The 15,087-nt window shown below is 44.5% G+C and overlaps 1 protein-coding gene across 3 annotated transcripts in view; it reads right to left on the reverse strand.

Annotated features, from left to right (window-relative positions):
- Positions 1-15,087, reverse strand: part of SMAD2 (SMAD family member 2) — a 357,823-nt gene that overhangs the window by 289,832 nt on the left and 52,904 nt on the right. For all 3 annotated transcript variants that reach the window (XM_069626941.1, XM_069626943.1, XM_069626942.1), the window contains exon 2: positions 10,431-10,719. In XM_069626941.1, coding sequence (XP_069483042.1) covers positions 10,431-10,666 — 236 coding nt within the window. In that variant the 5' untranslated portion in view covers positions 10,667-10,719. The remainder of the gene's footprint in view (positions 1-10,430; positions 10,720-15,087) is intronic.

Here is a 15,087-nt window from a genome sequence, read left to right on the forward strand (position 1 = left end):
ATGCCATTATCATGTGGAGTGAGGTGCCGTTTGATTGTGCAGTGAAGGGCTCTGCACAAGCCAGACAACTTTGATCTACAACTCTTTTGGTCTACGGGTCTGATTTTACGTATGCATCGAGTGTATGTGTTGGATACGTTTCACTCTTGCAGAGGGAAAACGCATATTTACTCTCTTGAAATTGCATTTACTCTCAAATTTTGAAAATCATGCGTAAAATACTCCCACCTCAAAATCCTATCTGGAGCACTGGAGGCATCCAAATTATATGTTTATTTACTTAAGGTAATGAGTGTTTCACCAAGAAACACTCAGCAGGGAAATTGAGGCAGGAGACGAACATAGGAATGTACAGGTTACATTAACTGAGGACAGAGACAGTACACGTACAGACATTTGTTCGATGGGAATATTTATGTAGAAGTTACAAAAGAGTTATGTGAAAGTTGGTCTGGTAGGAGGATTGATGTGTGAGTAGGTAGAGTGTTCTCCAAAATTGACGAGGAGCAGTTTTAGTGAAGAATTGAAGAAGTGAAGAGTGTGCGTTTTTCATGTGAAGTTGAAGGGCAATCCAGTGGAAAGGAGCAAGGAGGGCAGATCCAAAGTGACAGAAAACAAGGAAGCAAAGCAAAAAGATTGTGTGACAGAGTGGAGGGTGTTTGGAGGAAGGTACGGTGAGAAGGCGTTAGCGGAGTAGGTGGGCACAAGTCAATGCAGTGATTTGCAGAAAGGCAGCACAAATTTAGAGAGACTTTTCACTGACAGGCAACAGTCATTCACGTGGTGTTTGGAGAGGAGCAAATAAGATTTTAGAGGTTACACATTAAATGTTAAGAACCTCGGTAAGAACCTCGGCAAGAAGGAATCAGGGGAGGCATAGTAGTCAAGGTGAACAAGCACAATGGTCAGTATGAGGGATTTGGTGAAGTGAGCAGGGAGCAGATTTGGCTGATGTTGAGCAGGTTAATCCTGGCCACAATTGAAGTCAAGGTGAGGAATTAGAAGTAAACTTGCCTATCAAAAAGGACGTTCAAGCACTTTAAAATAGTTGGAGACAAGAGACAAGCGGGTAAGGCTGCAGGCGTCAGCAAAGCACTTCTTGACAACTTATGGGCCATTTGCCACCTCTTACCAGGTGAAACGAATCTCAGTGACAAACCTTGAATGAGGATATAATAGGTGCAATCTCATTGACCATCCGCAGGGAAAAATAGTACAAAAAGATTAGCGCCCGTAGGAATGGGTGCCAATTCACACAATCTGGGATCTGGGGTGGGGGCAGTAAAGAGGAAGTAGTAAAGTTGGTACAAGACAAGGAAAGAGATATGGTAGGGAGAGTTAGGTGGGTTATAAGTATCAAAGTTTTTCAATTTCTGAGGAGAAGCGGAGGAAAGAGTAGCAAGGCGAGTAGTAAATAGAGGAAAGCTTAAGGGGTTGAGAAAGAAAAGCAAATCAGTTGGGGGTGAGAGGGGAAGTAGGGCGATTTAGAAGAATCGGGGATCATGGTGAATGATCAACTTCAGTAAGATAAGGGGCTGCAAAGTCCGGTTTTAATATGCCTTTGAAGATAGATGGGGGGGTTCAAGTTGATCTGTGAGAAAAAATGTTGGGGAGGCCAGGAGAGCAAAAAAAGACTTTGGTGGGAATAGATGGTGATAGGATGTGTGGAAGGAGTTGGGTGACAGTAAATTCATGTGAGAGGTAGAAAGTCAGGGGGTTATAGGCAGTCAGGGGTGGGCCTGGCTGACCAACAGCCCAATATATGCTGCTCTTGGGACAACAGAAGGGTGAAAGAAGAGATTCAGTATGGAAGGCAGCAGGAGTAAGAGTCAAGGAGTAATCATGTCTCTGTGATGCCAACTGCCAGCTCGGTTGAGGGAAGAAGGCGGTGTTCACTGATGGAGGTTTTGTTGCAGAATGATTGGGCATTTCAAAGCCTGAGCGTGCGGGTCGTGGGAGAAAGTAAGATGGAAGAAAGATTAAAGGGAGGCAGGCGGATAGAAAAGGTTAAAGAAGGAAGTTTGGCCTTGGGTGCTTACTTGAATGAGGCGAAACGGCAGTGCATGTTAGGAAGATGTAAGGGCAAGGAGGGAGATATTATTAAATGGATATGCGGGGGGGCATAGAGCCCATATAAGTGCCACGCCCATTGGACAAGGAGACACATTAATGAACAAGTTACTTCTTACCTTGAAACGTGCTTCGATGGGATGTACCTCCGACGTACTCCTCATCTTTGATGTTACCCATCCCAGCTTGCTGGCCTCGGAAATTTTTTCAGTAGAGGGCGCTGGCGTCGATGTCCTTCCATTTGATGTCCCTCGACACCCTCCGTTTCGGCGCCGACTTCACCGTGCGTATAAATAGACTGCACAGCGTCCGTTGCTCAGTTCCGTTTTGAAGCTTGAAATTAATTGTGCATCAATTGGTTATTGACCTTGAAGGAGCGTAAGCTGCAACCACAAGGAAAGTTTTACCGCAGGGATGGATGGGAGGGGCGATAAGGAATACGTCGGAGGAACATCCCATCGAAAGAGCGTTACAAGGTAAGAAGTAACTTGTTCTTCGAAGGGATTGTGCCCTCCGACGTATTTCTTATCTTTGATAGACTCCCATAGCAGTGCTGTGAAAGAGGAGGTGGGAGTAAAATTTAATATTCCCTTTAAGAATGTACAGAATGTAACGCAGCTTTGCCAAATCTGGTCTCCTGGCTAGAGGAGGAATCCAGGCTGTAAATTGTATGCGTGGACGACCATGTGGCAGCCGCACATATGTCCCGAATCGGAACCCCTCACTGGAGAGCCGAAGAGGCTGCGATACCCATGGTTGAATGGGCCCCAAGATGTTGAGGGGGCTCTTTCCCTGCCTACTTGTAGCATTCTAGAATGGTTAAAATAATCCATCTTGAAATTGTCTGTTTCGTGATTGGCATCCCTAATTTGTGTCCTGTATAACCTACAAACAGTTGGTCTGCTTGTCTTATTCTAGCAAGTCTGCTGATATAAAAACTCAAGGCACGCCTTGGATCCAGCCTACGTAACCCCTCTTCCTGTTTCCATGGGTGGGGAGGAGGATAGCACCAAGGTAAAGTTATTTTCTGAGTAATGTGAAATTCAGAAACCACCTTTGGGAGAAAATTAGGCTTCACTTGTAAGACAACCTTGTCTTTATGAAAGATTGTATGAGGAGATTTGCAAGATAGAGCTTGTAATTCGCTCACTCTTCTGTGAGATTTTAGAACCACTAGAAAGACTGTTTTAAGAGTGAGAAATCTTAATGAAAAAGAATGGAGTGGTTCAAAAGGAGTACCCATCCGAAAATGTAGGACTAGATTTAGGTCCCACAATGAAACTTGGAAAGGCTTTGGGGGAAAAACATTAGTTAACCCTTTCAGAAATTATGGAACTTGGAAAGGCTTTGGGGGGAAAAACATTAGTTAACCCTTTCAGAAATTGGACTACCAGCGGTAATTTGAAATATGAAGGCTCTTCTGTAGAGCGCTTAAAGATTGACAGCTCTACGAGGTAGCCCTTGATCGTACCAACTTGAAGAGCTGAATTTGCTAAATACAATAAGAAGGATAACACCATAAGTGTACTGCATGAAAAGGCTTCAATATTCTTTTCTCTACATCAGCTGCAAAATTTGTTCCAACGGAAGCGGTATAAAGTCTTTGTTGCCTGCCTTCTAGCCGAAAGCAACACCTCCATGTCATCATCCGGGAGATCCCAATCCTTGTATCTCAACCTTTCAAAAACCAAGCGTGAAGGTTGAGGGTTCTGATGTCTGGATGGAGAACCGGACCTCCCTTCTGGGAGAAAAGATCCTTTGCGGAAGACGAATTGGAGGGCAGATGGACATGTCCAGAAGGTCCGGGTACCACGTTCTCCTGGCCCAATGTGGTTCAATTAGGATCATGGTTTTCCGGAATCTTCTAAACCGCCTGATCATTTGAGGAATAACAGGGACTGGAGGAAAGGCGTACAGGAGTGGAAATTCCCAGAGCTCCTCTACGGGGAAGTTCCCTTGAACATAACTGATCGCACTTCCTGTTGATGCTGGTGGCAAACAGATCCACTTGAGGGGTTCCCCAAAGGGCGAAGATCTCTTGAAAGACTTCCTAAACTAGCTCCCACTTCTGGGAAACTGTACTCTGCCTGCTCAGAGCGTCCGCCGTCAAGCTCTTCTCTCCGCCTAGGTGAACTGCCGATAGAGATTCCTTCCTGAATTGCCCAAAACCAGAGCTGCATTGCCTCTCTGCACAGTGGCAGTGATCCTACGCTTCCTCTTTTGTGGAGGTAGTGCATGGCCACTGTGTTGTCCGTCATCTGGACATTTTCCCCCTGTACTGAGAAAAGCCTTCAGCGCTAGTCTGATTGCTCTCAGCTCCAACAGGTTGATATGTAGTCTGGATTCCGATGGGGACCAACGACCACTGATGGTCAAGTCATTGGCATGGGCTCCCCACCCCGTGAGTGAGACATCCGTGACTACCGTTATCTCCGGCCAAGGTTGCCAAAACAGTCCTCCTTTCAAAATGTTCCCCCGACAGGCCCACCACTGAAGATCTCGAGCCACTATGTCCGGGACTTGAAGGAGATCTGTCATTCTTCCTGAGAATTGCGACCATTGGGTTCTTAGTGCCCACTGGAGGGATCTCATTCTCAGGCGAGTCTCTGGCACTAGGAAAATGCAGGATGTCATGAGGCCTAGCAACCTCAAAAAGTCGAAGGCTGGAAGACTTTGGGCATTTTGAAACTTGTTGACCATCTGCAGAATATCTTGAGCCCTCACTTCTGGTGGCGAGGCTATTCCCAGGGAAGTGTCCAGGACTGCTCCAATGAACTGGAGTCTCTGTGATGGTATCATCTGTGACTTCAAGTTGAGGGAGAAGCCCAGCTTGTGAAGGAAGTGGCAGACATAATCCAGATGGATCTGAGCTTGTTCCGAAGATACTGCTCTGATCAACCAATCGTCCAGATAGGGGTAGACGTGGATCCCTTCCCTCCTTAAACTTGCAGCCACTACCGACATTAGCTTGGTGAAGACCCTCGGGGCGGAGGTCAGCCCAAATGGCAAAACTCGAAATTGATAATGAGAGTTGCCAATTGCGAACCTCAGGTATTTTCTGTGTTTGAGATGTATTGACACATGGAAATAAGCATCCAACCCCTGTTCCTCTCTGCTACCGGTAGCAGTTCTATGGCACCTTTCTCTAGCAGGCCTACAATCTCCTGCATAAGGAGCGGATCTGGAAACTTCAAAGAGTTGTACCCCGGTGGATGACTGAGGGGTGTGTAGGAAGGGCAGGCAGTAACCTTGGGCAACTGTCTCCAATGCCCAAGCATCTGACGCAATAGCCTGCCATTCTGCCAGATGTTAAGTTAACCTGCCCCTACTGGTGTCTTGTGAGGGAAGACCTCAGAGGCGTTTAGAAGCGGCTGATGCAGCTGCTGAGGGTAAAGTGGAACCTGCTGCTGCGGTTTTTGTACCTTTTCCCCGTCCACCATGGGTGAATCGTTTCTGGCCCCTTTGAGCTAGCTGTGCTCTACCTTTTCCGAATGCGGAGTAAAAGCAAAAGAACCAACCCCCTCCAGGATGTTCCTGAGGGGCGATTCGGAGTCTGTCGGATTGCAGCCCCAAGAGATTTTGCTGCTGCCTTGGATGTTTGTAATTTCTCCAGGCTGTCAACAGCCACAAAGAAGTGCCGTCAAAGGGCATGTTCAAAAGTCTAGCTTGTACATGTGGAGCAAAAAAAAAAAAGACTTCCGCAAAACACGCAAATCTGCGGATTGTGGTACTTGCCGCCATGGCCCTGCTGATATTGTCAGCAGAATAAATGCCTGTTTGAAGGGACTCGCACATTGCATCTTTTCCATCCTTGATGTTTAAAAATTCTTCCCTTTCTTCTCCTTCTGGGAGACAGTCAGCCGCTGATGAAGCACACTCCCGAAGCGTATGGCTGAATCTTGCAAGCGGTGTTAATAGAGTTAAGCGCCATGCTACATACTGAAAACACTTTTGACATAGCATCAAATCTTTTATCATCCCTATCCTGTGCAATAGTAGGGTATGCAGATCTACTGTTTGATGAAGCTGCTGCTTGTACAACCAAACTCTCTGGAGTTGGAGGTTTGCTCAAATATTCGGGATCTGTAGCAGATACCCTGTATTTAGCAGACAGTTTCTTGTTAACTGCAGGGATAACTTCAGGAGTTTCCCAATTTGCATATTTTTTCTTTGCAGAGAAGAATGAAAGGGGACAACAGGATCCTCCTGTGGACCTTTATTTCAAATATCAATAAGGTCATCCTGCTGAAAAGAGGGTGTAGGTGTAGACAACCCCATGAATTCGATTATTCTGGCCACCAGAACCCTATAAGGGGTCTCAGCATGTTCGCCAGGGTCTGGTTTAGCAAACTCTACTTCTGGAGAATCTAAACGACGTGCCTCAGGAGTCTTGAAGGTCCTTCAACCTGTTCTCTTCAGAGATAAATTCCTCTGGTATGGGTGTAGTGGTCCTTTGTAAACCAAAAGGTCTCATAGTGGGAATCCTCATCTTCCTCATATTGAGGACAAGGCTCTAAAATAGTCAGACCTAGGATGTGGTTTAAAACCCATTTCTAGAGCAGAAGGAGCCGAATTTGTGGTCACCGGTTGGGAAAATGTTGAGGTCGTCAACTCTCGACATCTCTACTGTCTGAGATGTAGTGACAGTTGTAGGTCTGTTCTTTATCAGAGTCGACAGTGGCGTCGAAGACGGCGTCGACGCAACAGATTATGCATCAAAGGGCCCTTCGACAACGGCGTCGATAACGCAGATTTATGAGTCGAAGAAACCTTCGACAACAGCATTGATGACGCGGTCTTACTGCTTTTACTCAAGGGTTCATGACGCTCTCGGGTAGTTTCTCTCGCCGGGTGCAACGACTCGCGGCGTTTTGATTTTTTTCGGGTCTTTCATCCGGGGTATCACCTTTAGACGTCTGTGGGGGGGCAAGGCCTCTTTCGCGAAGACGCCAAGCATTTTCTTACGGAATTCCTCCCACGTAGCTGGAGAGCGGTGTTTCGTGGGGCAGTTGACCCTTTTCGGAGAGACAGAAGACGAAGAGGGAGAGGGAGATCTATGACGCCTCTTCTTAGAGTGTCTCAATCTCGAAGACTGATGGGAACTGCTTCGAGATCTAGAACGGGAATGTTTATGACGAGGAGGCGAATGTTTGTTTGTTTACTTATTTGATAATGGGCTCCAAGCCCTTGGGCAGCTGGTCACAACAATACAAGTAGTAATGTGTCGACTCTGCCGAAGAAACATCTGAGGAGTAAGAGATTTAAGAGTCTTACCTCTTTCTAGCTTCCCCTTACGCTCCTTTAGGCTTTCACCGGCATGGACATACAGTTCTCTCATTCCGAACAGTGATGCTCCGATCCCAAGCACCACAAACCGATCCTGTGAGGATCGGTCAACAACATTTTCTCACCACAGCCACAACACTTTTTGAAGCCGGACCGAGGGGTTGATGGTTCAGATGAAGAAGCCATCAAATTAAGATGATATCTTCGAAGAATAAGTCTGAATCTTCTTGAAGAAAGAACTGAGCAACACGTTTCCGAGGCCAACAAAGCGTGGAAAAACGGAACTCAGCACGAACACTGTGCGAGTCTATTTATACGCACGGTGACGTCGGCGCCAAAGCGGAGGCTGTAGAGGGACATCAACTCTAAGGACGTTGACGCGCAGCGCCCTCTACTGAAAGAAATTCCGAGGCCAGCAAGCTGGGATGGGTAACATCAAAGATAAGGAATACGTCGGAGGACACAATCCCTTCGAAATACTCTATTAGCATGAACATCTATTAACACTTCACATCTACTCACAATCTATGTCAGTGGCTCAAAATCTGCATTAGCCCCTAGCCATTGGCTAGCGATAATGGACTCTTGGCAAGTAAGAAACGTGTGGTGTGCCAGTTCGTATAGAATTGAGGTAGCATGCGACTTTTCATGCCTGGCTAGTATCTTGCAACCTGAAAAATGTCTCTATGATCTATGCACATCTACTGTTACACAGTGTTCCTTTCAAACATTAACAGCTTCAGAGTAAGGCAAAGGCAAAGATCACCTATGCAAATTTCAATATGCTGAAAAAGGAATATAGGTTATGCCTTGGGGTGTTTGGGATTGGTCCACTACCTAATTATGTGATAACTTTTGTTAACATACATTCGTGCTTCAAGTTGGGTATTGGGCCAATCTTATTTGCATTTAAATATAGTCCAATTTAATGAACTCCCCAATCAAAATAAATCCATTACAGCTAATGGTCATAAACAACTTTTTTTCTTCGGTGTAGATGTGAGAAGCCAACGAATACAGGTCTAGGTAAGAAGGTGCATTTATAGCATATTTACAATAACCTACTTGCAGAGCAAAAGAGCACATAGGTGAGCCTATTGACCATTAGCTTAAACAGCATGTGTCATAACTGCTTGTAAACCATATTTCTGGATTGAAGATTATGTGCAGAAAATCATGTGCAGTCAGTGGAGTACCAAGAAAGACCAGATACAGGTAGCATTGGCCATGAGGAAAATAATCAATTTGAGCTATGAGAAACTCCTGGCTCAAGAATGAGCACTTAAGTTTAGCTAGCAGGTGCTCAAAAATACAAGCAGCAAATAGATTCATTAGAGTGGGTACCAGAAACAGCACTAAAAACGTGTAACCTGATGAAACTATCTTTTTAAGCCGCCAATTGCGATAACCTTTTAAAAGGCGCCAATTGCGATAACCGTCCATTTGTAACACATTTTTGAAATCGAAAACTGGCTGGAGAGAGCATTACAGGTTGTGAGGATAGCCCAAGGGTAACATGCTAATTTTGGTAACAAGACAATGCCAAGAAACATGGTTCAAACCCCGGTCTCGCTCTTGAAGACCGCCATTAAGCGAAAAATAAATATGCAATTACATTTTTGTCTAAAATTAGAGAACAGAAACATGATTTCCTCCAGAAAAATAAAGGGCCGAGTGGACCCAGCTATGGCACGAACCCATGCTGTTGCACACAGATCTTAGCTATGCTATCATGCCACTTAACATCTAGAAGTCCATTAGAAACCATGTTGATGGCATCACTGCAGCATACACAAACATGGCCCAAGGCTTAAACTAAAGTGAATCCGATCATCCCAATGTTAAGAGTTAAAGAGCATTATCCAAGTATGGAACATCACCCAACTGTAGAAAACAAGGGCTCCAAACAGAACAAAATAAAAAAAAGATAGGGATTTTTTTAAACGATTACTCTGGATACTTTTTAAAAATTATGTACCCATAATTTATTACGCAAGTAACATGTGAAATGAACCGACTTGTGTGCACAACGTGCATCTGCTTCAGTAGTTAATGCAAAGAAATGTGTGCTTATTGTAAAATTGCTTTTCATAGTTCAGCTACACTTTTTTTGACTGACTAATCGGTTGAGCGTAGACTTGGGCACATTTTTTAAGACACCACAGTACACGACAAACTGTGCGCATAAAGAAAGACCATGCCTACAACATGACCTGAGCAGAACCCCGGTGCTAGAGGACCAGAAACTTCACACCAGCATGCTTACCAAACTTTTCCAATATCGCTCTTCTGATGGCCATTTAACCAATGCACCGTTTTTCTAGGTCTATAAGAATGTACATTGGCAGTTACAAAAAATGATTGACAAATTATAACGTTTTGACCCAAAATATGGGTGCAATTCAAAGGTTATAGACATGTAGTGAAACTATTGCCCCTCTCACGATAGCACTCCACTAGCAGCCATGTTTGGTCAATAAGTAACAATTAGTATAACTAAACCGAGTTACCCATTTGTGAATGGGCACAACAAACATCATAAGCAAAGGTCGTTACACACAACTGATGAAACATTACAAGGGAGCATGGAAAATCGGAACATCCTGCAAATTGAAATCGCATTTGATTCACTTTAAACAGTGACAGTACAAAGCATTGTGGGATCTCACCCAACATCAAAAACATTTAAGAGTCGTCACACTGTGTCCAATGATTGAGAACAATTTTTGAACTGGCGGACAGTAACAGTCATAGGCAGCTGACAGTGTTGACCAAGGAAAATAAAATCGATTAAGACGTTTGTGACTCAAGACAGCATAAAAAAGTCAGATGACAACCTCCAGCAAAGGAAATCTGCTGGAGCTCCTTAAAAATTGTGCTTGCCACCAAGGATAAGAACACTATTCTATTCACAGCGAAAACAGACTAGCACAGGGTTTATGGAACCACAAATGTACTAATTCAGTGTCTTTTTCCACCATTTTCAACCAAATTAGGGAAATGGTTTCAAAACATTTGCAGCATATATTTCTGGTCTCTGAACACCAGACACCCAGAAGCCACCAGGCACCTACCTGGGGATGGTAACACACTTTGTATTGCAGTTCTGAGTGGTGATGGCTTTTTCCAGTTCATCTAATTGTCCTGTTTTTTTAAGTTTCTTCACCAAACTTTTTACCGCTTTTTCACACCATTTTTCTTCTTGTCCATTCTGTTCTCCCCCACCAGCTCCTCCTGACCCAGATGCAGATTTTTTCCAACCCAAGAGACGCTTCACAACCGGTGGCGTAAATGGCAAAATAGAGGACATTCTCAATCCAGGGGAGGCTGCTGTGGTAAGAAGACCGTATCCCTCTTCTTAATCTATGGTGAACATAGAAAAATCTCAATTAGATTTATGTCATTTAATACCACATATTTAAGCAATAAAATAAGAATTGGCACATCTCTGCTCTCTAGTATTTTCTCATCAGTGTTTTCTTTACAAGACTATTTTTTATTTCACTGCTTACATACCATCAATAACAACACCATGAAAGAAAAAGGAAATGTACATTAAAAAACAAGTCTCAGAAAAACAATAAACAGGAGTAAACCCATGTTATTTTATTGTTCAACGCATAGACCTAGCCTGAGAGCAACGTAGCAATGTGAATTTTTGAATTTCTAATTTGTAACGAGCTAGCCATAGAAAAACTGCAAGATTTCAAGACTATTAAGTTCAACTGGCCCCCGACAGGCAGCAGACACCTTGCAATGATGTCAATTAAACAAGTAGGTTTTTAGTGTCTTCCAAAACTGGAAAGCGTCGAAATGCTACGAATATCTAATGGCAACGAGTTCCATAGGCTATGGACTGTAAACCGAAAAGCGCACATCGCCCCCCCGAAGATGAACCTAGAGGAAGGGATCACCAACAAAGCACATGGGCTCAGAGCGGGTCAGTTTCTCTGAGAGATATTGAAGGGAAAAATTATGTGCACATTTAAAAACCAGAGGATTGAATTTAGGATCCTGCGTTTGATGGGCAGCCAGTGCAAGGCGTAAACTAAGAAGTGTCATATAGCAATTTGCTATGCAATTCTGTAGGTTTTCTAATTACATTGACACTTGTGTAACAAAAATAGCTATTTAACTTGCCCTGTCCAATCAAAGCACAGCTCACCCTGCACTCCTGTTGCTCTCAGGCCTCTCTCCGCCCATTTGTCCTCTGAAGTAATCAGGGCCAACTATACCATGCCTGGGAAAGACCAATATGTGTATGCTTTATATTTTTTTAAGAGACAGTCTTGCAATTACTTTCCTTACATAGTGCATAATTGCAGTATTGCTACTGTAAAACACTGCAGTGTCACCATTCTGTTTAGGTTAGTATATCTAAATCTCAGTGACAACTAGATTTCATTTTATTGTGGAAGCTGCATCATATAGACGAGTAAACACTTGAAAATGTACAGGATTACACAGCAGTTCTGTGACCTACTGGTTGCATACATCAGCAACTTGTGCTCAGCCTATGAGCTGAACCCTTACTCTTGTACATGCTCTCTCATCACCAAATTGCTTTGTACCAGCTACCATGAAAGTGAGATGGACACCAACTACAATTTTCCAACCAGTTTGTTTATTTCTCTGCCTGCTACTCCATCCACTCTGCTTAGGCCCTTACTTTCCTTCCTCTTACACAATGAATACACAAAACTAACCACAAATGTAGGCAAAGTAGTTATCAATAGTTCCATCCAGTCAGTACATCTACAGATCCCCTGCAATAACATCCGCCGTATTTAGCCTCCAAAGCTCACTTTGCTCTAGGATTAGGATTGCTTTGTATAACAGCCCAAACATGGCAGTTTTCAAAAAAACTAACTGACACTCACCTAGGGCACGCAAAATCTTCTTGCCCACTCGCATAGTCTACTGCTACAAGAGCAGTCCAAGTACCATGACGTGGCCGAAAACCTGACTGAAGGGTGTCAAGCAGTGTGCATTTTTCTACATGTTCCTGGAGCTGAGCAGTAACAACATTTTCCAAGAATTTGGCTGCCTGAGTGTGGGCTCACTGTTTGATCTAGCATCTTTTCACAGTAGTGCAGTACTTGGAGTTGAGGTTTGTGGGCCTATTGGAATTAGTCCTGCTGAGCTGGTGTTGAAAAAGTCATGTTTTGAAAGATGTGCAAAATTGAGAATTGTGAGGGCATTCCAAGCCGCCACTGTGGGTGTGTGACAAGAGAAAGATTGCTTGCGGTTCCCTATCTTTCCCACCCGAGTTGCGATTCAAGCTGTGGGCAGGGGGGAATTTGCAACGCAAAGGGCATGTGCCAACAGATATTTGGAGTTTAGCCACCAGTTAAGCTGGTGTGCTACTCATGACTGCTTTGCATACGACACATGCACTCTTGAACATTAAACTGACCTGGAGAGTAAGCCAATTTAGCTTGCGTAAAACGGGGGTGATTGGGTCAAATTTCCATGTACCCATAATAAGACGTGTTGGACTGCATTTAGGGGACCCAAGTGAGAAGATGGAAACACCCCCTCCACCCCACCGCCCCCATCAACAGGGAATTTCCCCCATCGATGTACAAGACCACAAGGGCATGCATTACGGTCTAAAAGTCCTGCAGCAGGATAAATGGTTTGATTTTGCATGGAGTGGCGATTCGGAACAAAGCTGTTTGGGCCTTCTAGGCTATGTGCTTTCAGAAAGACAGGCTGCTTCAATGGTGAAGCCTAAGGATGTTACTGAGTCGGAGAGTTGTGGATCGTAGGCGCATATCATTGAGTAATTGTCAAACAAGTTGTTTAGCGGGTGGACCGATTAGGACAAATTCAATCAGGGATGGGCTTAGTTTGAGCTAAGTAGTCAACAGCCAGGATTGGGTGGCAGCTAGGTAATCGCGGAGACGAGGGATGCCTGCAAGCCATTTACTCAGGTGGATGGCTGTATTGGGATTTCTGAGGAGAGTGGCGAGAGGCTTCATATAAAGGTTAAATAGGATTGGTGAAATGATGGAGGCGGGGGTGGAGGGGTTGGGTTCATCTGGACCGCCTGGTGTCTGCCCAAGAGGTAGGAGGTAAACCAATTCAGGACAGTGCTATAGTATCCCATCCCCATCTTCTCAGCAAAGGGACGGGAGGGATGCAGTGGTCGACCGTGTTTAATGCAGCAGATAGGTCAAAGAGGCATGACTAGCTATTTTCCATGATTTGGAGGGCAACATCCTCTACCTGAATGGTGGCACTTGGGGCGGAACCCTGAGTGATAGTCATTTAGGAGGTGAAGTTGTTTAACTGAAAAGTAATTTCTACACAAATAAGATTTTGCCAATAAACGGGAGGTTCGTAATGGGCTGGTAGTTGGCCAGGTCGTCTGGATCTAGTTTTTTTTTCTCCAAACGAGGTCCTATGAAACCAGTCTTGAGAGTGCCCGGGAATGACCTTTCTGTGATGAAATCTAGAAATAGATAGTTGCTCCCATGTAAAGAAGCACATTTTTAGAGTCTAAAAAAATAGCAGCCATGAGCACATTTTTTTTAGGTTTGAAAAAAAGGCTACTCTAAGAAGGATTTCTTATAGAACCTGGCCATTTAGAGCTAAAGAGAGCAAGTAACAGTGTGATGTCCTCCTGCTTCCGGGTACAATTTCAACATGCCCAGGCTCACAGTGACACCACCCTGGCACTCTGGAAGGCTCAAAATCTTGGCCACTGCCGAGCCAAAGACAGTGCCCAGTGTCCGAAAACATTTGCATGAAAAGGACCAGCTTTAAAGCTCAGACTACTGCAGTGGCCCTTTTGCTCAGTAGGAAGCGTGTCCATTTAGCTTTCTTGCAAGGCCATTTTGAAGTACTTTCACTCCCATTCCCCCCACTTTAGCTGGCTGACAAGCTCCTCAAAGCTGATCTTTGGGTGCACTAGTGTAACTATGTTGGCTTGCAGCCTGAAAAAATCCTTCACTGCTTCTCAGTCACGTCAGGTAGGCTTACTGCAGCATTAAGTGCTGTACAAGCAAAAAAGAAAAGTGTCATAGCCTTTAAGTAACATGCAAAGCATTGCAATATACCAGAGAAGGGTGCCAGACTCATTGCAAACGGAAGCACCAACATCTTGCCCTTCTCTCCCTACCTATCCTGTTTGTCTCACATCCACCACTGCCTTTCCCACAGTAATGAAAACAGCATAAGACTATGATGGCTATGTTTTACTATACTCCCAAGTAAGGCACCACCCAGTTGGCTCTAATTTTCAGAGTCCCCAGGTTAAGAAGGATTCCCATTTGTGATTGGCTTCCGTTAGAAGACTGATAGGTGATCTGCTTCTGTATTGTATATTTCTGGTACATGGACCAATATGATCCAGATGTTGTGCGGGGTGGCTCACTCCAAAATTTGAACAGCTAGGGAGGTAACCGGTTTCGACTTTGTGCCGTCTTTTATGCTGAAATGAAACCAACAAAGCTATAGATTTGGTCTTGCTTGGAGTACTTGGAGCTAAATAGCACATTCAACACCAGAAAATGGATATGCAGCTTCTGTTCTTACAGGGACCAGAGGTCTGACATTTAAATGGGGAGGTGTGAGGGAGGGGGGGTGGAGGGGATTGGGGGGGGGAATCAAGGTTTTGCCCCAACCTATGACAGAAGAGTGTTTTATTGCTGACCTGAGATCCACAAAGGGGCATGCCCGGCAGTAAGTTCTGGGGGGTTGACCAGCAAGTACGGTCCTACCGCA

The sequence above is a fragment of the Ambystoma mexicanum genome, chromosome 6p, assembly GCF_040938575.1.
Source record: "Ambystoma mexicanum isolate Mex_15411 chromosome 6p, UKY_AmexF1_1, whole genome shotgun sequence".
Lineage (NCBI taxonomy): Eukaryota > Metazoa > Chordata > Amphibia > Caudata > Ambystomatidae > Ambystoma > Ambystoma mexicanum.